The following is a 26,643-nucleotide window of genomic DNA, read 5'->3' on the forward strand; positions in this document are numbered from 1 at the left end:
CTGCCAGGCAAAATGGGAGGCCTGGTGGCCAAATTTGGCCCACAGGGCAGAGCTTCCCCTAGGGCAGCTCTTTGATTAACTGTAATTGTGTCTCCCCAAATTTGCCAGTCTGTGCTCGGAAGCCTCTCGCAAAAATCTGGCAGTCTGGAGCCCAGCCTCTCACACATGCTCAGTTCTTGCGTTGACAGTTCTGTTCTCCGAAATGGGATCCGTCTTTTTAGAAAACCCAGCAGAGAATGAAGCCACAACATCCCCTCTCCCACTGCTCTAACAATCCATCAATCGACCCTCCTCCTCTCCCACCTGCTAAAGGACACACACAAAAATAAAAAAAACCAGAGACCTGTTTGCTTAAAGCAGGTGGAGACAGGTTTCCAAGTGTCCGGGTAAAAATCTGGCCTGGCCTGCTCTCGCACCTTTAACTGCAGCTTTGATCTGCCTACCTGCATTACAAGATGGCAGTGCCGACGAGGGAATTTCACCTGCTTTCTAAACAACTTCCTCCTAATGGTGCCAGAGAGATTTCAGTGCTCTCATCTCCCTATAAAGCAAACGCCATTGCATAGCAACCTTTTGAAGAAGGCGGGGATTTTTCAAGCAGAAGACATAAATACCGCATTTAGCAATCAGTTCGGTGGCCGGGCTTATTTGTTTATGCTCCTTCGCACGGCACTCCGCACACCTCTGTGGGACTGGTTCCAAACGCCCTCCTGGGCCGGGAAGCATGACATCATCCGAGGCCCTGAGAAAGGTGCTAAGCGAGCAAATCCAGCCCACGCAGCCGCCAAAGGGAAAGCCCCGTTTGCACGTAACCCAATGCCTCTAAGCAACAGCGAGAAAGGAAACAGACATCTGAGAGGAGAACAAGGTGAGGAGGAGTGGGACAGCTAAAGCAGGCAGACCCTGAGCAGATGCAAAACAAACCACACAAAAATAAAGAAATAAAAACCGCTAATGGGATTTCATTTACAGTGGTACCTCGGGTCACATACGCTTCAGGTTACACACTCTGCTAACCCAGAAATAGTGCTTCAGGTCAAGAACTTTGCTTCAGGATGAGAACAGAAATCGTGCTCCAGCAGCGCGGCACAAGCAGGAGGCCCCATTAGCTAAAGTGGTGCTTCAGTTTAAGGTTAAGAACAGACCTCCGGAACGAATTAAATACGTAATACGAGGTACCACTGTATAGTACTTTGAACATAAGAAGAGCCCTGGCAGATGACGCCAAAGTCCCACCTAGTCGTGGGGTAGACAATGGGGTGCCCTCCATTTTGGTTTTTATTTTTTATTTTTTATTCTGCTTTATTATTATTATTATTATTAACAATAATAACTAATAAAACAAGTGGAACTTGCGACAAAATGTTTGCATTATGGAGGGAGTCCTCCAAAATACTCCTAGTTCGCCACCCAAACAGTCAGTTAATATTCTGTGGTCACTGAAAACACTCAGTCCTCATCATTGGTTTGTTTTGGAGGTTCCCCGCTGCTTTGCTGCTTTTGCGCTAAATATTTTTTTGGTACTTCTGCAAACCTTAGGGCTTCCACAACTCTGCTGATGCCTCGCTTTTGGGTGTTGGTGGTGATGTTTGGCTACATAATCATCCACACGCCCCTGTGAACTTTGGAGGTAAAAGAAACGAGGGATGCCATCAGTTAAAAGCAAAGCCAACTTTAGAAGCAGCAGATAGTTAGCTATTAAAAGCTTGATGAGAAAAGAAAGCTTTCAGTGCATGTCTAAAAGCAAACAAGGAGAGAACCTAGCCTAGCGGGCTTTTGCAGGGAGGGCATTTCAAAGTTTTGGCGCCACCATCAAAAAGACCCTGCCTCTTATAGTATCCATCTCACCTCATGAAACAGGATTTGAGGCCTCCACCCTGACAGCTCTAACTATGCATGGGTGTATGCAAGCAGGGGCTTCTCCAGATTCTTTTTGAGCACAAAAATGCTCAACACACAAATTAGGAAATTCCTGTGTGAGTGCTGAGCACTTAGAAGGGGAGACACCAAATTACATGGAAGGAATGCATAAGATGCAACGTGAATTTCATATTAAATAAAAGCAACAACAGAAGGATCCAGAGACTAGCTTTGCTCACGCCCTGCAATTAGCAAGTAGTTACATATCCTACTCTAGTGTGATCTACTTTCAGCCCACCAGATTTCCCTGCCAGCCAATTCTGACGTAACTGAATAGCTATGTCAAAACAGATTTTAAGGGAGGAGCTCAGTGGCGGACTGAATGCTCGCGTGGAGCAGGTCCCCAATCGATCTTTGGCGTCTCCAGACAGGGATGGGAAAAGACTCCTGTCTGTCACCCTGGAGAGCTGTTGCCAGTCAGTGTAAGCAGTACTGAGCTGGATGGTGAAATGGTCTTAAGGTAGCTTCCTATGTTCCTATGAGTTGTAGTCTAAAACATCTGGAGGAAACTAGGTTGGTGAAGGTGAGCATGGGTCATGTCCCCAGAAATTTCGGTCAGCTGATCTTCCAGCTGTGTCCAAATTGCCTGCTCCCTGAGATGCAGCCACACCTTCAAATGTTACAGAAAAGAAGAAGAAGAGTTTGGATTTGATATCCCGCTTTATCACTACCCAAAGGAGTCTCAAAGCGGCTAACATTCCCCTTTCCCTTCCTCCCCCACAACAAACACTCTGTGAGGTGAGTGGGGCTGAGAGACTTCAGAGAAGTGTGACTGGCCCAAGGTCACCCAGCAGCTGCATGTGGAGGAGCGGGGAAGCGAACCCAGTTCACCAGATTACGAGACTACCGTTCTTAACCACTACACCACACTGTAGGAGGTGTAGGAGGAGGATTGGTAGAGACCTCCAGCCCAAGAGGCTTCTGGGCAGGAGGAAGATGAACGCAAATATGACACTGGCGGTCAAGCAGCTTTCAACATTTGTAACGTAGCATAGTGTGAAATCCTCCGAGGCAGATACAGGAAAGAAACAAATTCATGAGGCACAAGCTCATGAAAGTTCATGGAATCATAGAGTTGGGAGTCTAGTCTAACTTGCCAGGCAGGAATAACCGCTAACAATGAAGACCTCTCCTCTCCACCAATCCCAGAAAAGTGCTTTCTGCAACAGAGCAGCTGACTCCAACCTGGCCCCCAAAGATCTGGATTTGCAACCAGAGCAAATGAATGCACACAGACAGGAAGCTTCCAGCTCACCTTGGAGGGTATTGGGGCTGCTTTTGCAGAGGCTTTGAATGCTGCCGTTTCGATTTTCTGAAGGAGGAGAAGAGAGATGCAAAAGGCATACGCAGCCCTCCCAGGATGGAAGGGGAGGCATTCTTCTGGGCTTGCGGGATCGGCGGGGTGGAGGGTTTTGCATCTGAAAATGAAATTGAAATGATAAATATTATTTGTTTCCCCCCCAATCCTTTGAACTGGGTTTATTTATTATTTGAAGCATCAACACAGTCTTTCAGTCATAATCCCAGGGCAATTTACAAAAGGAATAAAACAATTAAAATGCAAATACAAAAAAAGAAAAGAAGCTAAAAGCCACATTCATTTTTTTAAAAAAGCAATTAAAAACTGTGCATAAGGAGGCTGGGAAAAATAGAACGGTCTTTGCTAAAATGATGAGAAGTAGCTGCCAGGAGAAGCTCTCTGGGGAGAGAATTCTACAACTAGGGTGCAGCTAACAAGAAGGCCGTGTCTCCAGAAGCCTCACCTCAAATATGGGAGGGGGGACAGGAAGGTAGCATCTATAAAAAGCCTTCCACACTCAACGTCATTATTAAAGCTTTGTATTTTCCATTTTCTTTGAGGAAGCAAACCCTGTGCTTCACAAAACAAACTTTATACAAGTATTTAGTACAATTTGCCTGTCCTCAGAATACTCCGACTGCCATGAGTTCGGGGTGTGTATGTGTTTGTGTGGACATGCCTCTCTCTTGGTACCTGAATAAAAAAATGTTAAGGTGCATCTGAGCATTGTTTAATGTCCACAACAGTATGTAGGACAGTTAAGAAACTGATGAAAGCAAGAGTCTGAGAGAAATTCCCCCTACATCTGTATCAGTGTCGAGCCAGACAGCAGACGGGCTCCATCTTCCTGTCCTGATATTCTGATCACATCATCACCTGCCTGCTTTCTGAGCCCCGTTGAATCTGTCAAGGTTTTGTCTATCCATTTCACTTATCTAAATTGAATTCCTGTCCCCTGACAAGCAGATTGGAGAGGAGCACTGTTTTATCCGAGACCTGATTTCTCTCAACTCCGGGAGGACTACAGCACTTGAGTGTGATAAGTCAATACACAACGTATATATTTATATTTCCCTACAATATATAATTTCCTTCCCTACAAAGCTCTTAAATGTTCTTCCTGTCACAAAGGCCAGCGCTGAGGCAATTCGATCAGATAACGCTCACTGTAGCAGTCTGATCCCTACCTTGACAACACGTTTCCAGAGAAGCTAGAGCTAAGTTGCCAAATTGCCTTTTAATGTGCTTTACTTTGAGATATTACTTCCATCTGAAAAATCTCCGGTGACTGTTCCTCTTCCTTAAAACTCGTAATGTCATACATCACCCATTTTATAGTTGGAGGTGGCCTTGTTTGGATGCACGAGTGGCGACTCACCATTTCCGATGGACTTTCGCAGTCTGTGAACTAGGGGTTGTTTGAACATTTTGCCAACATCAGCCTCATTCTGAAATTTTCTCTTCTGGATTTCTTCAAACCAGTCTCCAGTCACCCCTGGTAGTCCTGTTGCATCTTCCTTTTCCTTGTGAAGTTTGCTAGGAAAGAGAACACATACGTGATTTTAACTGGGAATTATGTTTGCTTTTAATATTCTCAGTAACATCCCTGGAGGAGTGGTCTTCTCTTCCTCCTAAAAGGGGGTGGAGAGAATGGATGCTAATCTGCGAAGCATATATAGGAGCTTTGCAAATGCACCCACAAAAGTTGCCAGCCCATAATTGCTTTACAGTGGTACCTCGGGTTACAGACGCTTCAGGTTACAGACTCTGCTAACCCAGAAATAGTACCTTGGGTTAAGAACTTTGCTTCAGGATGAGAACAGAAATTGCACCGCGGCAGTGTGGCGGCAGTGGGAGGCCCCATTAGCTAAAGTGGTGCTTCAGGTTAAGAACAGTTTCAGGTTAAGAATGGACCTCCAGCACGAATTAAGTTCTTAACCTGAAGTACCACTGTACTGGTATGCTTAGAGCAGGGGTCGGCAAGGTTTACCTTCCCGGGGCCGGTTCACTCCAGTGGAGATCCTTCCGTGGATCAGATTGTGCGTGATTGACCGTGATTTCCAGGGTCGGCGTCCATGTGGCCCATGGGCCTTAGGTTGCCAATCCCTGGCTTAGAGGCTAGTATTAACCTGCTATCCCAGCCAGATGGGCAAATTATTATTGTTATTGTTATCCTCCTCCTCCTCCCAGTTCAGCCAGTGGTGGCAAAGGATGATACAACAGACCTTGCGATGACATTGCTCTAGTATCACCTTCAAGTCAGAGCAATTTACTAGGCGGTTTGTTTGTTTCTGGGGACGCAGGTGGCGCTGTGGGTTAAAGCCTCAGCGCCTAGGACTTGCCGATCGAAAGGTCGGCGGTTCGAATCCCTGCGGCGGGGTGCGCTCCCGCTGCTCGGTCCCAGCGCCTGCCAACCTAGCAGTTTGAAAGCACCTCCGGGTGCAAGTAGATAAATAGGGACCGCTTACCAGCGGGAAGGTAAACGGCGTTTCCGTGTGCGGCTCTGGCTCGCCAGATGCAGCTTTGTCACGCTGGCCACGTGACCCGGAAGTGTCTCCGGACAGCGCTGGCCCCTGGCCTCTTAAGTGAGATGGGCGCACAACCCCAGAGTCTGTCAAGACTGGCCCGTACGGGCAGGGGTACCTTTACCTTTACCTTTGTTTGTTTCTTACTTTTAATATATTTATATATCCCATGCTGGGATTCAAGGTGGCTTGCAACATTTAAAAACACGAATTATAAAATGTAGGGCAATAAAAACAAACCAGTTTAAAACAACAATTAAAATACACCAGAGCACATTTTAAACCAGCAACTGAAATGCAGTTGGCCCTGACAGCAGCCTGGTGAGCAGCTGCATCTCAGCTTTAGTTGTCAAAGGCCATGGTTTCATCTGCAATCCTTTGCTAAAGTGCTAGATTAGCCAATAGTACACTTTCACACCCTGCTTCAGGCAGGCATCTGTCAAATAATATTCAAAGTGCTGTTTTGCACCCCCTCTAGAGGCCAAAAACTAGAGGGCACGATTTCCAAACAACTGTGACTATATTGCCTTTTCTGCAGTTTGCAAGACGGCAGTGTGATTGTTAGACCCAGGATCTGATCCCAGTAAGGTCTGGTACACTGATTGTTAAGAGTTGAAAATGTGACACACACACACACACACACACACACACACGTGTTCATATTTCACGTCTAGTAATATGATATTCAATAGCTGAATGCTCCAATGTACTACAAAAAAAAAAAAGAAATCAATTTCAATTCACATATAAATGCATCACATCTTGTATGTGTGATGGGAAGCACTACAAGACATCATAGCTGTCCCAGCAGTCACAAGCATATGCAGTGCAGTTTATTTATTGGTTTATCTTTCTCCCTTCTTTTACTCTGTACTCAAGGCAGCTTGCCACAAACTTGCACAACCATCATTTGGATCTGTGGGGCAGTAACTATGACAACTTTGTTAGGAGCGACAGAACTCCTTCATCACCCGCCTCCATTGTTCAAGGCTCCAGGGGTCAGCAACCTTTTTCAGCCGTGGGCCATCCCTCAGACCATGTGATGGGCCGGACTATATTTTAATATAACACCGCAACACACCCACCCTATTTCCATGACAGTGTTCATCGAAGACAACCTTACTTGGCTATGAGTGATCACCAAAGAAGAAGATGATTTCTGATTCTACTTATGTCAGCACTCCAATGCCTGAGGGACCACAGACATTTCTGAAGCAGTTGGGAGTGATGATCCAACATGGGAGTTCTCTCTCCCCAAATTTGGAAAGGGAGATCTAAGGTGCTATATGCCCCCTTTGAATGACCTCTCAATGCATAGAATTGCAGCCAAAATCATCTTTATGACCTCAGCAGCTGTACATGTGCTCCCCCAGTGTGATACCTGAGTGTAAGAGAGCCCAACCATGTTTAAAATGAAATTGTAAACTAAACTGAGCCACATTTCAAATAAAGGTCCCTTAAATGGTATGGGCCACTGAGAGACAGGTCACTTCCTCCACAGTGGCCTACACCATTCAAGGAAAACTAAGCTAAATTTCAAGTCAATGTGATTTTTTAAAAAGATCCAGTGCTCTCCTGTATACACAACAGTATTGGCACTCAGCCGAATCTTGCTGCCCTGAGAGAGGAGTGTTATGGCAACTTGACTCTAGCTGCACTTACTCTTGAGTAAACATGCCCTGGGTTTGGTCTGTTAATCTTTAACACTTATTTTTCTCACTTGGTGTGTCGACATGCTGAACCTGGAACGGCTATTTTTGAAAGAGCACCTTCTGCAACACCCATGAAGTTGCAGTACATTTTACATAACAAATTAGACAATGCCAAAATTGAATGCAACCTCATCCTGCCCCCTGGTGTGCATATATTATTGGTACAGCTTTTGATTTACATACAGATATATATTACCCTCCCACAGTCTGTCACTGGTATAGTTAAGAAGAAACAGATTGTTATAAAAGGGCAAACACACTTGAACGTCAACAAGCATAAAGCGATGTGTGTTGGGACAAACAAATATATATTCTGTCATTTGCGTTTCATATAATAAACCAAGCTTTCTTTATTCTGTTTGTGTGGGAACTTAGTGTGGGCCTAAGGTTAAGGGTAAAACATATATTTGTAACGGATGCAACCTCTTGTTAGTGTGTGCATGAATACATCTGAGTGCTGGACATGCATGTGAATTCAAACATGTACAGTGGTACCTCGGGTTACATACATGTCAGGGAACTGACATCGGAGCGAGAGGCAGAGGCAGGGCTCCAGAGCGATGCCAGAGAGGGAACCAGCAGGGGGGAAGGAATTCAGTGTAACACCAGTAGAGAAGAGGGGGAGTTGGAGGAATTGGAGGCAGGTCTCAGAGACCCTTCACTAGAAACCAGTGGAGAGAGCGCTGGCACGCCCCTGCCTTCCCCTTACTTGCGCAGACGAGTTCCACGCAGGGAAAGTAGGAGGAGACTTGGCGTCAAACAGCTTTTATGCTGGAAAAGGTTCAAGAGACGCCCACTGACGGATTCTGCAAGTGACTAACAGGTCATGGAGGACGAGCTGCCAGCCTGAGCATGGTTGGTCTAGCGATCTAACTAATCTGAAAGCCATTTACGCACAAGTAATCCCCTACAACCTTTACAATACGCTTCAGGTTACAGGCGCTTCAGGTTACAGACTCCACTAAACCAGAAATAGTGCTTCAGGTTAAGAACTTTGCTTCAGGATTAGAACAGAAATCGTGCTCCAGCGGTGTGGCAGCAGTGGGAGGCCCCATTAGCTAAAGTGGTGCTTCAGGTTAAGAACAGTTTCAGGTTAAGAACGGACCTCCGGAACGAATTAAGTACTTAACCCGAGGTACCTCTGTATGTGTAAACAGATCTCCACCCAATCCAACACCCAGCATGGTGGATCAAAGGTCTGGATTGCAACCTGACCCTCTGAGGACCTGATTCATTATACTCTACAGGAAAAGCCTCAAGTATGAATTGAAACAGGAGCAGTGTTCGAAATGCACCAGGCGAATTTTGCACCTGGCTATTGGAAAATTGCAACCAAATGAAGATGCCCAGGCACCAGGATAGCGCCTGACGACTCCACCATCTGGAGGTACATACCTGGAGATCCTTGGATCTTGACCCTTTCCACACACTAGAAACACATCCTGTATAATTCTATCCATTATATTTTATCTGCACAATCAGAATGAATTTCAGGAACCCAAAAGTTATATTGAAAAATACGACTTTCGAGCTGTCTGCTCCCAAAATGGCAACTAGGCATTTCATTTTGGCAACGATAACCCTGGTTTAAGGAGCCATTTGGCGCCTACCTTATATACCTGTGTTTCTAACACTGAACAGGAGCTTAATTATTATTTTTCCCTTAGATGGAAAGCACAACAAGGTTATCCACCGCATTTTTCACTCTATAAGACGCACCAGACCACAAGACGCACATAGTTTTTGGAGGAGGAAAACAAGAAAAAAAATATTCTGAATCTCAGAACCCAGAACAGCAAGAGGGATTGCTGCGCAGTGAAAGCGGCAATCCCTCTTGCTGTTCTGGCTTCTGTGATAGCTGCACAGCCTGCATTCACTCCATAAGACGCACACACATTTCCCCTTCCTTTTTAGGAGGGAAAAAGTGAGTCCTATAGAGCAAAAAATATGGTAATTCTGCAGAAGCTAGGAAAAAGATTGTGCAAATAACTTTCAGTCCTATCTTTCTGGCACTCCTCTGCTTTAGCTGCATTCCTTAAGTAGTTGTGCCAGAATCTCAATGGGCCAGTGCCTAATTCTGCATAAAATTCTCTAAATCCACACCCTTAGGGTGTGCAGATGCAGCAAAAGCATTTTAAAAAAACCTATGTTAGGTGTGGATGGGTTTGTGCACACAACACAACCTCTGCATAGAGAATAGAGACTGACCAATTACATTCTCATCTGGCCACTGAAACTACCTGCAGGCTTGGGGTGGGTAACCATGATTGCAACCCATTTTTCATTCCAGACAAGTACCGGTACTTGCACATTAGCAACTGCTGGCTATTGCTTTGCTAGGTGGTTATTGTTTAACTGAAGGGATGTTTGAGGTTTTTCTTTTTAACATTTGGGACATTAAAAAATGACACCCCCACCTGCACTCTTGAGTGATACAGACCACAGTCCCGTGTAAGGTGCATTTAGGAGCAAGAGAAAATTTGGGAAGCATATAATCTCCAAATAGACATCGGATAAATATTGCATGCAGGCCAAAGAAAAAAGGAGCTGGATCATTCTCCTACCCTACAGCTGCCTTTGACACTGCCTGGCGGTTCTTGAGCTGTGCGTTCCTTGTGATTTTTCAGTACTTGTTTCACTGTGTTTATTTACTCCAAAGCTATGATTCAGAACATTGTTAGATCACCTAAGTGCCCCTCTCTTCTGTTGCTGTTATCCCCTAAACTGCCATTTTGTCTGCACTAAACTCAAATGTTTCATCTCCCCTGTTAAAACTTTTGTGGATCCACCTCCGGGCAGAAGCGTGGGCTGATCAGATTTCTTTGCCAAGCCGAACCCTATGAAACTTTATAACAGGTTGCCAGAGGGAGACTGTCAGATCTGAGAAGACAGAATTATCCCCTCCACGCACACACAAATTGCTCCTCTTTTAGCTGCCTAGAGATCTAAGGGTTCACAGATAAAAAGAGGACACAGATTCCTAGTCTGACATCCTGTCAAACAGTCAACCTATCTACAAGTCGGAAGAAATTGCAATTATTGCTGCAATTATTTTCTAAAAAGCCCATCTGTTCAAATAACAGTGAAGGGATCAGTTTAAATATTGAAAGTGTTTGCATTGAGATATGTATGTGTGCATCACACACACGGGCATTCCTATTCCATTTCAAATTTCCTGAATTTCTGCTGTCACAAACACATTTCTTTTCAGAAGAGAAATAGCATGAGATAGCCCTAGCAGGACCCCACCTCTGACACTGATCTGAGGACTCCTTAAAACAAATATATTCACTTTGATCAGCAACAGAAAATTGAGTCTGGGATCTGGGAACTTCTCTATCAGGGTTCCTGCCCACATCAAGTCAAACGCCTTTTGAGACGAACGTTTTGGCTCCTGAACGCTGAAACCTGGAAGTGAAAGTTCCGGTTTACAAACGTTCTTTGGAACCCGAATGTCAGTTGTGGCTTCCGCGGCTTCCAATTGGCTGCAAGAGTCTCCTCCAGCACCATAATTCAAAAGCATCAATTCTTCGGCAATCAGCCTTCTTTATGGTCCAGCTCTCACTTCCATACATCACTACTGGGAATACCATAGCTTTAACTATATGGACCTTTGTTGGCAAGGTGATGTCTCTGCTTTTTAAGATGCTGTCTAGGTTTGTCATTGCACCTAGGACATTATCAGATCTTTTTTTTTAACCTAGGACGTTATCAGATTTTTTTTTTTTTTTGCAGACCTAGGACGTTAGGCCTGCAAAAAAAAGAAAAAGAAAAAGAAAAAGAAAAAGAAAAAGAAAAAGAGATCTGATACTAAGCCAGGGGAAAAATTACTGTCAGTTTCCCACTTGCTCCAGATTTTCAAGATGCACTACAAAAAGAAGAAGAAGAAGAAGAAGAAGAAGAAGAAGAAGAAGAAGAAGAAGAAAGCAAATTGACCAAGGGCTATTAATCCTTTGTCTTCTATTTTTTTAACTACACATTTTATTTTTGAAGGTTAAAAACCCTCTCAGAAGTAATTTCCCCACAGTAGTCAAGAGTAAACCTGGGAATCACTTTTGATGTGACACCACTAGATTTTTTTTTATTCTCACGTGATATCCAATTTCCACCAGATTCCTTTAATGTCACTCACATAACATTAATTACATGCCACTTCCTTGTATTTCCGCACAGTTATAATGAAGTGTTATGACTGTAACCTAACCAGCCCTTGAAGTAATGTTAATAGCAGATTGTGGTAAATATTCACACTAGGTGATAGATAGCTTTGTCACAAGAGGAAACCTATGGCCCTCAGTGAGCCTGTTTTAAATGACCATTTGCCCAACCTAGCTAATTACTTTTAAATAACATCCGTTTCATCCATCTCATTTCAACGTACTATCCAGTTTGTTAGATTGAGGCATCTAATCATAGCCTGCATTTTTATTAAGGCTTGATCAGGGCCTGTATTTTAAAATGAGCTTAAAGATTTTCAAATGTTCATGCCAGGCAGAAGACCAGCTGCCTAAGAACCTTGGCAAGATGTTTATTCTCCTGGATAAGGGGGGCCCCTGATTTATAGCAGAAAACAATTCTCAAAGTCGTAAAAAGGGAATTACAGGCTGACAGCCAAGGTTACACTGACCCTACATATTACAGAAGATAAAAAAGAAGAGATAAACATAATTAAGAGTGGGTAAATAGTAAAATAAAACCATGTGCCTCCCATTCAACTTGAGCCATATTTTCCTAAGGTTGAAAGGTCAAGAGCAGTGAAAAAGGCAACTGGCTTGGCTGGAGAAGAGGTTTTCTTTCTATCTTATTTTGAGGCTGGAAACTGTTCCTTCCTTTTTTACTTTGAAAAGGTTTATTCTTCTAAAAAGCTATCTATGTTATGTATTAAATATATTGGCTTAAATGTAATTATGCAAAGGAATTAGAAGCTAAGAAACGTTAAATCCTTATGCTAGATTCTTATTTCATATAGTTGGAAGAGATCGCAGGGGCCATCAGCCATCAGCCCAGCCCCCCTGCCAAGCAGGAAACATCATTAGAGCACACATATGGTTGTCAGGCCTTTGTTTAAAAGACCTCCAAGAGAAGGAGATCTTTCAATGATGATGTGAACTCAAGATCCTTGACATCTGTTTAAGATAAAAATTTAAGATTAAACCATTTGTTTTGGAGGGCAATAGGGCGAGGTGAGCTGGTAATTAAGGTTCCTTGTTGAGACACATGTAAGATATATTACTACTTATTTGTCATTTATAGATAGAAGAATATATAGCTTTTTGTTTCCCATAAAAGGACAAGAGGAAATGGGTGTATCTTTTGTGATTGGTTCTAGCAAACAGCCAATAGGAATTTCAACCAGGCTGAATGGACAGAGGCAGCCACAGGAGGAGCAAGGGGGCTGGATTAAGGAAATATAAGTGCTGGCCAGAATGGCAAGAGGCCAGGCCAGAGCTTGGTAACCATATACCACTGTGCCTCATATTTATTTGTCTGACAAATAAATTATTATTTTAATTTCTCTATTGCTGCGTTGAATATTTCATTCCAGCTAAGCGTTAACCACAAGCAGGGTGCTACAAGATAAGGGCCTGTTGTCTTAAAACTACTACCAATGATTCAGCTTTTTTAAAAAAATAACAATTATTAGGACACCACAGGAGCAGTAAGCTGCTAAATACTCAAAAGGTTGTGTTTTTAATGGACCTTCCTTCCTTCCTTCTTTAATAATTGGAGGGGGGGCAAGTAAATATAATTGATACAATTTATGTTGATATCTTGTGTCCTTGCTGTACAATTATTATTCATCCATTAACATTTGTGGATATAAAATTCTTTTCAGGGAAAGTTGACTTATCTCTCGTTCTCTCTTTTTATACACACACACACACACACACACACACACACCACTGCAATTATGATCACTTTGCAGGGTTTATCTTTCCACAGAAATTTTTCTGTTTCATATGTTCATCGGTAACAATGAATGCCAATTTCAAATACAACATTAGGCATGTTTGGAAGTTTTAAAGTGTTTAGCTTTGTTTACTAAGTACAAGTAAAAAGATGCTAAATGACTTCATTCTGAAGAGCATCAGAAAATTTCCCAGTGCAAAGTGAATGTTTTCCAGTGCAAATTGCCCTATATCAATGACCAATGCAATTGATCCCTCTTCACAGGGAACTCTGGGCATTGCAGCAAAATGGTGCAAATTGGGGTGTGGGTGTGTGTTCCTAACAACTCTCAGAACCCTTAACAAACTGTAGCTCCCAGAATTTATTTATTTATTTTTTTGGGAGGGGAAGGCCATGAGTGTTCAAAGTACAATAATAGTGCTTTAACTGTATGGCATGGATATGGCCTTGAGCGTTCACACACATACTATAGTTGTGTGGGATTACACTACAGCAGAGATGGGGGCAACTGTGGCTCTCCAGATGTTGGACTACAACTCCCATCGTCCATGATCAATGGCCATGTTGGCTGAGGCTGATGGGTCTTGGAGTCCAACGAGAGAGAAAGTGCGGGGTTAAGAGTGTTGGATCAGGACTTAAAGGGACAGATTGTAATCAGATTTTTAAGGCAGTGTCCCTCAGATTAACACAAATTCACTAGATTGTAAATAAATAAATAAATAAATAATTTGTTGTTGTTGTTATTATTTGTACCCCACCCATATGACTGGGTTGCCCTAGCCACTCTGGGCGGCTTCCAGCACATATAAAACCAAAGTAAAACATTAAACCTTAAAAGCTTCCCCATGCAGGGCTGCCTTCAGATGTTTCCTAAATGTTAAATAATTACTCATCTCCTTAACATCTGATGGGAGGGCATTCCACAGGGTAGGCGCCACTACCGAGAAGGCCCTCTCCCCTTAAGGTCTCTGTTATGTACTGAAGTTCTCACCCTGGGCCAGCAGGGGGATACTGTAGATAGTTATGCAAATGAAGGATCGAAAGTGACGTTCAGTGATTGGATAGTTTGTATGCAAATGAAGGATCGAAAGTGACGTTCAGTGATTGGATAGTTTGTATGCAAATGAAGGATCAAAAGTGACGTTCAGTGATTGGATAGTTTTAGAAAGTTGCAACAGTTACGATTGTTCTGGAGCTCTATATAAGCAGGCTGACTGAGCTCCTCAGTTCAGTTCTGTTCCAGCTTACAAATAAAGAGCTGCTTTGGAAGAATCGCTGTGTCGTCTGATATGTTCGCCCACAACTTAACAGTCTCTCTGCTCCGTGTCCTAACAACAAAGGCCAAGGGAAGAAATGTACACGTTGTGTTTAAAGGTTGCCCCCACCTATTTCTCCATAGTGAAAAGCCCTCCATGTGAGATCCACAACAATGAGCTCCAGAAACATGCTTCAGCAGAACAAATTATAAAAAGCTAAGATGGTACAGTCTTACAGCTAAAACACCTTGGGCTCTTTTTCCTCCTGTTCATTTATAGCTTTTGCAAAATCCGACTGTGAACCGTTGAAAAGTTTGCGAGAAAAGTAGCTTTGTTAGGGAAGTTGCTCGCTTGTGTCTGTGCAAAGGCTGTGACCATCAGGAAGACCATGAGCCACTCAAAGCACACAAAAAGGATCACTCTGAAATGACTGCCATCCCCAGCGAATGCCCCTTCCGATCCTGAGCCAAGGGAAACAAGACTCTGCAACATAACTCTGGGGAATAAATACTTGTTAGGAGGCTGCTGATAAACAATAGAAACCAGTTGCACTAATTGAGGGACACATCTACTGCTGGAGAAAACCTTGCTGTATGAACACTGCTGTATTCCTTGGACAACTAATTTGCTCCCCAGAGTTTGCTTATAGAAGCAGTGCACAAAAGCAGAAAGGTTCACCGGTGAAAATACATCTTCCATTTTTCTTCCCCCAGCCTCTCCTTATTTTTAACTCAAGGAAATTGTATTGGGCAGGTGAAGAAAACATGGCCGGAAGCTCTTTTTCTTGACCTCAACCACAGGCAAAAGTTGATTCTTCACCTCTTCCTCCTGCAACCCTTTAGGGGGAAATTTCCTCTCATTATTGCTCATCCTTCCCTCTCTGCAGCTCCTTCCTTGGAATTTGTTGCTAGTGTTTTGCACCTGACCTGTGGCTCTGATGCCAACAAGTTAACACACTTTCTGTTGCACGTGCACGTGCACGTGCACGTGCACACACACACACACACACACACACACACACACACACACGTTCGATGCCAAACTTCACTCCAAAAATCATAGAATTTTATTGCTGGAAGGGACTTCAAGGGGCATCTAGCCCAACCATTGCAATGCATAAATTTCAGCTACTGTAATTCATACATGACAGAACAGAACACATGCCACTGTTTCCCATCTCAGAGAGAAATTGGCTTTCCCCGCTCAAAGAAATCTTAGTTGATTCATCATATAAAACACAGGCCAGTTTAGACACAATGATGTACTGGTTTGGCCCTGCAATTTTCTATAGCAAACTGCAGCTTCTCTTTTGTCCAAACTGGCAAATTATGGTTTGTTCTTGCCCTCAAAATCCGGGCCGAGCTCCAGTTTCACATTCTGATTTGCAGAGCAAGTACAAGCCACATTTTGTTAATTTGGATGAAATGACAAACTATGGTTTTACCGCAAACAGATACAGGGAATCCTAGCATGCAAGGAGAGGAGCAAGCGCATCATCACATAGTGCCAAACCATAGTTCGCCAGCATGCCTGAACCTGTTTGTGATCCACCAATCCCATTCTTTGTTCTAATAGATGTAGATTTGAAACCAAGCTATCTGACTGGCAGACTCATGGGGTGGGCCTATGGCTTGGCTGCACTATTACACATTTCAGAATGTCTTAAAAGTGCCATCATATAAAAAAATTGAAGCACATAAATAACTAACAAGTCCAGGAAAATAGTCTAGTTTGAAACTGTTTTTTTTTAAAGAGTAAGAATAATAAATGGAAAAACATTTATACATCTACCGTAATCTTCCACCTGCCATTTGAAATGGTACAGTCCATGCACAGTTACGTAGGGCAACTCTGTCATTCATGTTTTTCAGCTCTCAGCCAGGTTATTACCAGTCTGGTGCATAACACTGTCTATTTAAAAACAACGTTTGAACCTAGTCGGTACAAGAAAAAGTAAGTAGCAGAGCCTGCTCTTTGGTACAGTGATAATGTTGAGAATTCACCTAGTCATCAAGTAAGCGCCTTTTCATAAAGTTATCAAGCCCTTCATGAAGGTGCCATAGTATGAATATTCACATTCTTGTGGTTACAGATAAAAGACAACCTTCTTTATATGAGGTGCCGGCATGCACCACTTAACAGTGGAGATTTAAGCCTATGTAATTCTGTGGTGTGGGACGCAGGTGGCGCTGTGGGTTAAAGCCTCAGCGCCTAGGACTTGCCGATCGAAAGGTCGGCGGTTCGAATCCCTGCGGCGGGGTGCGCTCCCGCTGCTCGGTCCCAGCGCCTGCCAACCTAGCAGTTCGAAAGCACCTCCGGGTGCAAGTAGATAAATAGGGACCGCTTACCAGCGGGAAGGTAAACGGCGTTTCCGTGTGCGGCTCTGGCTCGCCAGAGCAGCGATGTCACGCTGGCCACGTGACCCGGAAGTGTCTCCGGACAGCGCTGGCCCCTGGCCTCTTAAGTGAGATGGGCGCACAACCCCAGAGTCTGTCAAGACTGGCCCATACGGGCAGGGGTACCTTTACCCTTTACCTTTAATTCTGTGGTAAACAGCTTCAGCTATCATAGGCTCAAATCACAAGGCAGCCACAAGTCCCATGGGTGGCCTTGGGCTAGCTATTATCTCTCACTCCAAGACCCCATCTGAAATATGGAGCTAACAGGACCCTCATACCTTGCAGGGCTGATGTACAGCCTGAAATATATGAAGCACTTTGGACTATTGAGAAAAGTGCTGAATATATGCTAAGTAATTATTTAACTAGCAAAATACTTGCTGTTATTATCATCATTTTATTATTTAAATCATGCCCATCTGTCTGGGTTTCCCCAGCCACTCTGGGCAGTTTACAGCATACATTTAAAAATTGTAAAACATCACACATAGAAAATTTCCCAGTACAGTGGTACCTCGGGTTAAGAACTTAATTCGTTCCGGAGGTCCGTTCTTAACCTGAAACTTTTCTTAACCTGAGGTACCATTTTAGCTAATGGGGCCTCCTGCTGCCTCTGCGCCGATGCCACACGATTTCTATTCTCATCCTGAAGCAAAGTTCTTAACCCGAGATACTATTTCTGGGTTAGCAGAGTCTGTAACCTGAAGCGTCTGTAACCCAAGGTACTACTGTATAGGGAAATAGACGTTGTGGTGTATCATGTCTCACGCCTTGGATATCCAAGACATTAACTCTGAAACAGAGCGGGAATGTTTTAGAGGCAGGTTAACCGGAGCATCATCAGGGACGCAGGTGGTGCTGTGGGTTAAACCACAGAGCCTAGGGCTTGCTGATCAGAAGGTCGGCGGTTCGAATCCCCACGACGGGGTGAGCACCCGTTGCTCGGTCCCTGCTCCTGCCAACCTAGCAGTTCGAAAGCATGAAGTGCAAGTAGATAAATAGGTACCGCTCTGGCAGGAAGGTAAACGGCATTTCCGTTCGCTGCTCTGGTTCGCCAGAAGCGGCTTAGTCATGCTAGCCACATGACCTGGAAGCTGTACACTGGCTCCCTCGGCCAATAAAGCGAGATGAGCGCCGCAACCCCAGAGTCATCTGCGACTGGACCTAACGGTCAGGGGTCCCTTTATCTTTACCTTTTAACCAGAGCACCACAGGGATACTGCCATTCCTCTCCAATCTCTTAACAGACAGATCAGGGGCAGCCACAGAAGCCCTGCTGCAAGTTACCCTGGAATGGGCACCTTATATCTTTGGAACTTGTGAGAGAAACTTTCCCACAGACCAGTGATCTCCTATGGTATACTGCCTCTGACCCGTTGGGAATTAGGGCTGGACAATATCTGGTTTTCAAAACTGTGATATATCACCAGCTAAACATTGCAATATATCGATATATCATGATGTCTGAAATAAGGATGGAGCTATGTAGAGACATTGGCTGGCTTCACTCCCCCCCCCCCCGCATGATTTCTGCATAGCTTGAAATCACACACACACACACATCATGATTCGTGATATAACACGAGAACGGGCCTTCTCTGCAGTGGCTCCCCATTTGTGGAATGCTCTCCCCAGGGAAGTTCGCCTGGCACCTTCATTATATACCTTTAGGCGCCAGACAAAAACATTCCTTTTTAATCAGGCCTTTGGTTGATCTGATTTACATCCTATGCCCTTTTAAAATGTGTTTTTTTGTAGGGGGGGTGTTGTATTGGGTTGTTGTTTTTAATTTTATTAGGTATTTTATTCTGTGAACTGCCCTGAGACCCCAGGGTATAGGGCAATATAGAAATAATGATGATGATGATGATGATGATGATGATGATGATGATGCCAGGTCAAAAATTATGAAACCAGTATGACAACAGGGACTTCAAGCCGGATTGGGGCGATATATTGCCCACAAATCTAATTAAGCCTATTTTATAGACATCTTAAGTTGCCGGTTGCTACGTCCTGTAGTAGTGAACGTCACAGTTTAACCATGTGCACTGTCAAAAAGTACTTTGTCCTGACCCCTCCCATTGGTCAATTTCACTTGATGACACCATGTCCTGGAATGACAGAGAGGGAGAAAAACACATGCAGGTGAAAAATTCGGGAACTGCTGTCCCGAAGGCAGAGACGTTAAATTCAGCAACACACCACTAATAGCGACCATCTGAAACAGCTCTGTACTCTTTGCTTTGCCCAAGCTACAGGGCAAAGTCCCTCAGAGAGTGAGAGAGGGAAACAAGCCGCTTGGGAGAAGACTTAAAATAGCAACCAAACCCAGGAAATAGCTACCCTGTCCCTTTCTGCTTTGTTAGATGAGGACTCTAACCTACTGTACAAAAATCACATGGAGAAGACACCTCTCCCCCTCTACACAAACACAGACGAGGAGGCAGCAGAGCCTTGGATCGAGGCTCAAATCTCCAAACCTACACTGAATGTTTTATTTCTCTGCTACGGTCAGCCCCATGTTAACAGTGTCCAATATGCCAAATCAGAGTTCGGAATTCTCTGGGCACCAAACACATTTTGCACCTGGTTATTGGCCACTTGCAACCAAGTGAAGAAGACTCGGCGCCATGATGGCGCCTGAAGTCTCCACCATCTGGAGGTCCACGCCTGGGGAATCCTTGGATCTTGACGCTTTCCACACACTAGCAACACATCCTGTAGAAGTCTATCCATTATATTTTATCTGCACAATCAGAATGAATTCCAGGAGCCAAAAAGCTGTATTGAAAAATACGACTTCTGAGCTGTCTGGCCCCAAAATGGCAACTAGGCACTCCATTTGGCGACTGTAACCCTGGTGTAAAGGTTTGGTGCCTAGCTTATATATCAGTTTCTAACACTGCCAAATATATATCTATATGATGAGAAACAGAGAGGCTCACACACATCTTAACTTCCTGTGTAGGTGAAAGGCCTAAGAACCAGGCCTTATGCTTGTTTACTTTGGCACCCAAGGTTTATTTCGGTGGGGCTTGCTCTCAAGGAAGAATGACCAGGAAAGCTCTGGCCTTAAGTTGTGCACACTAGCTGTAATCCTGTACCCACTTACCCAAAAGTAAACCCCATGAAACTTACTTCTGATTAGAAAAGTACAGGATTGCACTGTGTGGGTCGATTCTCCTAATGGATTCAGCACATGAGGTTGCATGGAAAGCCTTTGCTGACTTCCATCTGCGTTAAAGCAGGCTTACATATTCACCTGCATGCACAAGATTTGGTTTTGACATTGACAGTGAGGTTGATCTGTGGTGGCATGCCAACACCAAAGCCTCTGCATGCCAGCCTATGCGCACAGCCGGCTCATTATGGGCTGAAAGCGCTGAAGCAAGCATCAAAACCCATGTCATCACATGGGAGCCAAGCGTAAGGCTTTTTTTAACAGGAATGGCAAGAACATCTTGCAGTGTGTGGATGCTGTAAATATGGTAGAGTCTACAGACAACAAAAAAGGAACATTTATTTGCGCAATCCTACGCAAGTTTACCTGGAAAGAAGCCCAAAGGTGCAATCCTATACATGTCTACTCAGAAGTAAGCCTCATCAAGTTCAATGGGACTTCCTTCCAGGTAAGCAGGTGCATGATGGCAGCCTAAATATCCAAAGTTCATTCTATTAAATGCCCTGTTTTATCCAGCTTACAGTAGAAGAAAAATATTCAGCTTTTTCTTTTTTAATGTCATGTCATAACACCCCACCAGACTCTTTATTGTTTAAGAAAGTTTCCCCCAAAGTGTATTTTTAAATTGTTTTTAAAGTCTGTATCTTTTGCAGTTTCTCTCATTTTATATTACAACACACTGCTTTGATAGCTTTTGGTTGTAAAGCGGTTTATAAACTTGAAAAATAAGTAACACAATGTGAACCAAGATTCCTCTGAGGTCAGCCTTGTGGCTTCTTTTGAATTCTGGGGCCTAGCTCTGAACCTAGAGACCTTAATAATTCAAAATAAAAAAACAGTGTTTTCTTGGAGCATGTGCAAACTGCCTCCTGCCTCCCCAAAACAGTCAACAAGTATACTTCCAGTTCGCCAGACATTTTAAAACTCAGGCATAGCGCTTCAAGGTCAAGAAGTCCACAGTCTAGCTTGGCACCACTCTTGTGAAAGAAATTTATTGCCGACATGAAAATCACCTCCCGCTAAAAGCCCCAATAAATGCATGCAGGATTGGATCGTAAAGCAGCAGCAACAACAACAGAGGAAAACACCATAGCTCCAGGGTGCACAATAAAAAGTTAGATCAACTAGCTTGGGATCAAGGGAAGATTGCATTAGCACCCATTTTACAAGGTCTAGACAACATCTCCACGTGTCCTCCTAAAAGGGACTCCATCACCCCGCGGGTTTAGCTGGTTCCCAGAACTTAGGTGCCCCCCCCCCACCCAGAGGTGCAGCACTAAAGGGACCTGGCTGTACCTGATCCTCTCCTTCTCGGCCCTCTTGAGCTGCGAGTCCCGCTCCAGCACGCGGAAGATCTGCTTGGCTTCTTCCTCGTTCAAGAAGCTGAGATCTACCCGGCGAGGATCCCTGTTCATCGTGGATCCGGCTCTGCGGAGGACCGACGACCCTGAGCCGCCTGCAATGCGCCCACAGCATCGCCCCCCACACCAAACACCTGGCAAGCCCCCCGCGCCTCGCCGGCCAGGTGAGGCTCCCGCGCCGGCAGCGGCGCCCTTCCTGCCTTGGGACGGGGCGAAGCGAAACAGGTTGCCGCGACGGGGCGGCGCGCAGGTGCGAGGCGCGCGGCGCGCACACCTCCGGGAGAGGCTCTCGCAGCGCCTCCGGGTGACTGCCTTCCCCGCTCGGCTAATCCAGGCGAGGCCGCCCGGGGCCGAAGGGAGGGAACGTGCCAATCCCTTGTTTGCAGGGAGGCGGGCTCTCCCTTCCCCAAGGCGGCGGAGGGGTTGCGCTGGGGAGTGTACAGTAGTTGGGAACTTCAGCTCCCGTCCATACACGGGAAGAGACTGAGAGAGGCGAAGAGCAGGCCGCGCTTCATTCTGGCTAAAGATTTGCTTTTCAAGTCTTGGAGCAGGGATGGAAATATTTGCTTTGGCCAGAGCCAGCAAAAGTTATCAAGCTGTGAGGTAGCCATGACATAAAGCTATCCAAAGGATGGAAGTTACAGATAGGTAGCCGTGTTGGTCTGCCATAGTCAAAACAAAAAAAATTCCTTCCAGTAGCACCTTAAAGACCAACTAAGTCAGTTCTTGGTATGAGCTTTCGTGTGCATGCACACTTCTTCAGATACAAAGGATGGGAGGTGTGTACAGCCAGCCCAGGCCTTGCCAACCTCCTGCTCTCCAGATGTTTAGGACTGCAAGGGCTGATGGGAGTTGTAGTCCAAAACGTCTGGAGGGCACGTGGTCGACAAAGGCTGCACTGGTCAGCCCTGCTCACATTTACCTTTTTTGGATACACTGTTATATTATTAGTTGTCATGGATAAGGCAGTAGGCAAACTCAGGTGGCACAGCACCTATTGGGTTGAAAGCACTCTGCTCCTCACCGTCAGGAATGGATTTCTACGTACTCATGGGACACTCTCTTCTGGTAAGTGGAAGTAGATAAGTTTGTAAGCTTGCAGGAAGGAGTGTCTGGCTGGAAACCTGAACAGGAGCATCTGTATTAGGGGAATAGGGATGCATTGAAACCTTTGGTTGCGGGTCCCATCTGCATCCTTTATTTGCAAACAGGACCTGCAACAAAAGGTTGCAGCACAAATTGCTGCTGTTCAGGACTCCATTCCCCACACATGGTGTTCTTTTGCGGGGACGTCCAACGTAGCCTTGCTGAATGTTTCTATTGACTTTGCACAGTTTCTGATTTCAGTGGGTCTGTTTCCCCCCCCCCCAAACCCACTTTCCCAGATCCAGCTTCCAAACTACAGTACCGCTTGTCCACCAAAAGCAGGTCCAATTAGCAACTGAAGCCACACATTGCTTCTTCCCCGTTTTTTCTTTCAGTTTTGCATCATTGTGCAGCTGCAAAGGAACAGAAAACACTGTAATGATGAGAGAAAAGTGTGTGGGGGGGAGCGAAAGGACCCCTGGATGGTTAAGTCCAGTCAAAGGCAACTATGGGGTGCGACACTCATCTCACTTCAGGCCAAGGGAGCTGGTGTTTGTCCGCAGACAGCTTTCCACTTCTGGCGCAACAGGACACCGTGATGAGTGCCAGAGTGCACAGAAACACCGCTTAACTTCCCACCACAGTAGTACCTATTTATCTACTTACACTGGTATGCTTTTGAACTGCTAGCTTGACAGCAGCTGGGACAGAGCAATGGGAGCTCGCCACCGTCGCGCGGGTTCGAACCTCCGACCTTCCGATCGGCAAGCCCAAGAGGCTCAGTGGTTTGGACCACAGCGCCCCCCATGTCCCTTGTAGTGGTCCCTTGTGTGTAGTAAGGAAGTAAGGGTATATAATTTGCCAGGGACGGACGTTGGCCTTTCAGATGTCAGTGGTGCCTTGTATGAAAATTTGGCGCCCTTCCCGCCTTCTGTTCTGCTCAATTTACTAGGTCATAGTTGTGATGCCCTGCGGTGGTTTCTAGGCCCGGCGCCCAGGGCGGCGGAACTGGTCGCTCTGCCCTAAATCTGCATTTGCATACAGGCACATGCCTTGCCTCACTTTCAGAATGTAGATAATGTAAGAAGTGGAGGCAGGCTAATTAAGGACTTATGGGGCACTGCCCCAAGCTTGGTCTGCCCTCAGCCGCCTTGCCTGCCTACTTGCAATCAGCCCAGGGAGTGACGCCGCCTCTCCGTTTCCTCTTCCTCAATCTCAGTGCTGCTCTTGTAGAATTCAGCAAAGAGAAGGATGGGGACAAACCTATAATTAATTGACCCCTCTGGCCATACCTGCTGTCAACTCTGGAACCATCTACTGGTGACCTCTTTTCCTTCCATTCTAACCAGTCCCAATACAAGTGCATCAGAAAGGGTATTCCCTTAGCTTTGCCCCTGGCTTGTGTGCATTCAGTAGTACATCTTTAAAGCTGCAATGCGGTACATGCAATGTGCTTTTTTTTGGGGGGGGGCGCTTCCGTAGCGCTTGATGCAGAAGCTGCCAAATGGTGCAGCACAATTGCTAACAGAAGTCAGACCTTGGCTGGATCTAGGACACATCAAAGAAGCATTTCAGTTAAATGTGTTCCAAACTTTGTATGAGAAATCGGGTTGGCAGAATGGAACTCCACAGCGCCATCAGGTGTCACAGTGTAAGAATGCATAAACAACGCATATAAAGCGTTCTTTCTTTGCCAATGTAGCTGAGTCCCTTGATAGCGTTATAATACCTGTGTTCAGGTATCTGCACTGATTGCCCATTTGCTACTAGGCCAAGATCAAGGTATATATTAATGTATAAAGCCTTTAACAACTTGGGACCAGTTAACCCATGAGATCACATAAAAACATTTTTGTTTAAACAAGCCTACCCAGCATGGGCGTAGCCAAGGGAGGGAGCAGGGGGGAAGATCCACATTAAAAAATACTCAATTATCTGAGGTTCTGCCCCCCCTCTCAGCTGAATATATGGGGTGTGTTTACCCCCATGGTTTTCCAAGGAAAGCTCAACAACTGTGATTTCCTTTAAAAAGCTCTTTTTGTAAACTGTTTTGATTTGTTGTTGTTGTTTTAGCAATCAAGCAGTGTTTAATGTTACTCAATAAATTAAAAATATATGATTGGTGGCCTTGCTGGCCATGGGAGCTGGAGGTGCATCAGCATCTATAGGACCAAAAATTCCCCATCCCTGCTGCAGAGGCCCCCTGTGTGTACAGCTGGGCACATCAAGATCACTCTCCATCAAGACACTCTCCTGTCTGTGTTTCCCTGCTTGGAACTACCACTGAACTAGATAAAACAATGTTGGTAGTTTTCAGGATTTGAATTTGCTTTGAGAGCTCAACTTGTGAGTGGTACATAATGCTGGCAGTGGGGAGAGTCTTTGAGCTGTAAGAAACATAGTGCAACTGGATCTGATTTTGCAGCTCACAGCATAGGAAGGCACTCTGCACACGAACCAGTCTCTTTGGATGACCTTGTTGCTCAAATCTGAACCTCAGCGCTGAAAACAGGTTGTGGGACTCTATCCCCTAACCAAATCATATGTTTTTTGACAGGCATCTCAGGTAACGAATAACACAACTGGCAAATGACTCTTCCCTTTGGATGTTGTATTGCTGGAATCATTCTTTGGCATCAATTGCTGCCTTAGCATCTTGGTTTGGGTAAGCATGATGAAGTGAAAAGGTTTTTCCAAGGTCCTACTCCTGCAGAGGCTGTTCCCAGCTTGCTTTGAAGTGGTTCATCAGCTGCAGGATTGTCATTTTAAAAATGCCATCTCCTCTGATGCCCCACAGTGAAACCTATTCATCCAGAGACAGTATTCCTTAAGGACTTATGCTTTTAACCCCCCCCCCAAAAAAAAAACACACCAAGCTGACTAACGTGTTGGGATATATTTCCCAGACTCATTTAGACACATAAACATGAGTGGTCATTTTGATTTGTCTTGTATTCTGTCAAGCAACAAAGATGCTCTTTTGTGTGTCATGCATAAAGTCTCTGCACCTGGCCAAAAAGAAGGGGGAAAAGCCTGACTGTGATGGTTACCACAGCCATAATTTAATGTTGCTGGTGGCAGGTCCTGCTGACACATATAGTTTTAATGAATGGGAAGACATGAGAAGTTCTTCAGCTACATTGCTTGCACATTCAGATACAGTGCTATAGTGTGGGAGACTTTAAACCCCCTCATTCTCAACGAGTGTTTTCAAAGTTGTTGGGTTGTGTGTGTGTTTTTTTTAAAAAAAGCTGGAAGGTATGTTTAAAAAAATTAAGGCAGAGTACAGGAAAGTGTTCCAAAATAATCGGCAGGATCTTGCAGCAATTAGCCCAGAGGCGCTGAAGAACTGTAGGATCAAGTCTGTTCCTGTTTGAATTAATTGCTATATGAGATAACTGCAAAGATTAGCAGGTATTGTGCCAGGCAAGTTTAATTAAACCCATGCATTAAATTAGAAGGGAGAAAATCACGCTGTGGTGTGGATGTACAAAGCATTTCCCCCAGATTGGTGTGCTGTGAATTGGAATGAATTTATACGGACTTCCCCCCCACCCCCCAATACTAGCTCATGCCAGGGTAGAAGATGTAGTAATACCTCACTAGCCCTATTCATGTGTTCAAATAAAGCATAGGGGCAGCGCAGAGGGGCTAGGGGGCTGCACATGCCCCACCTCTAACACGTCTCTCTCCCTGCCCTGGTCCATCCTCACCTTCCTACATTAACAGGCTTCCTGAGAAGGCCTCGGAGTATACTCAGCCAAACCAGCGTAGAAATCCCCTTCCCAATATGAGAAGGTCTGTATTGGAGTGAGTGGGGATAATAATAATAAATTTTATTTATACTCCACCCTCCCCAGCCAAGGCTGGGCTCAGGGTGGCTAACAACCAATAATAAAAATTAGTTGAATGAATACAACTTAAAAACAAGATTAAAATACAACATTAAAACATTTAAAATGCAGCCTCATCACAGGAGGAAAAGGAAAA

General features: G+C 44.8%; 1 protein-coding gene and 1 long non-coding RNA gene across 5 annotated transcripts in view; one reads left to right on the forward strand and one right to left on the reverse strand.

Annotated features, from left to right (window-relative positions):
- EXPH5 (exophilin 5) overlaps window positions 1–26,643 on the reverse strand; it is a 56,683-nt gene that overhangs the window by 21,251 nt on the left and 8,789 nt on the right. The window contains exons 1-3 of one of the 4 annotated variants that reach the window (XM_079973298.1): window positions 21,503–21,706; window positions 4,599–4,756; window positions 3,176–3,338 (exon numbers count right to left, since the gene is read on the reverse strand). In XM_079973298.1, the coding sequence (XP_079829424.1) occupies window positions 3,176–3,338; window positions 4,599–4,756; window positions 21,503–21,621 (440 nt within the window). In that variant the 5' untranslated portion in view covers window positions 21,622–21,706. Of the gene's footprint in view, window positions 1–443; window positions 560–614; window positions 1,007–3,175; window positions 3,339–4,598; window positions 4,757–21,502; window positions 21,707–26,643 lie in introns of those variants that run through there. The other 3 variants (XM_079973300.1, XM_079973303.1, XM_079973306.1) reach the window with 3 other exon arrangements.
- On the forward strand, window positions 21,971–25,363 carry LOC307215124. Its single transcript, XR_013838289.1, has 3 exons — window positions 21,971–22,215; window positions 22,366–22,635; window positions 25,211–25,363. It is a non-coding gene; the product is annotated as an uncharacterized lncRNA (long non-coding RNA).

This window comes from Podarcis cretensis, assembly GCF_951804945.1.
Source record: "Podarcis cretensis genome assembly, chromosome: 4".
NCBI classification, from domain to species: domain Eukaryota; kingdom Metazoa; phylum Chordata; class Lepidosauria; order Squamata; family Lacertidae; genus Podarcis; species Podarcis cretensis.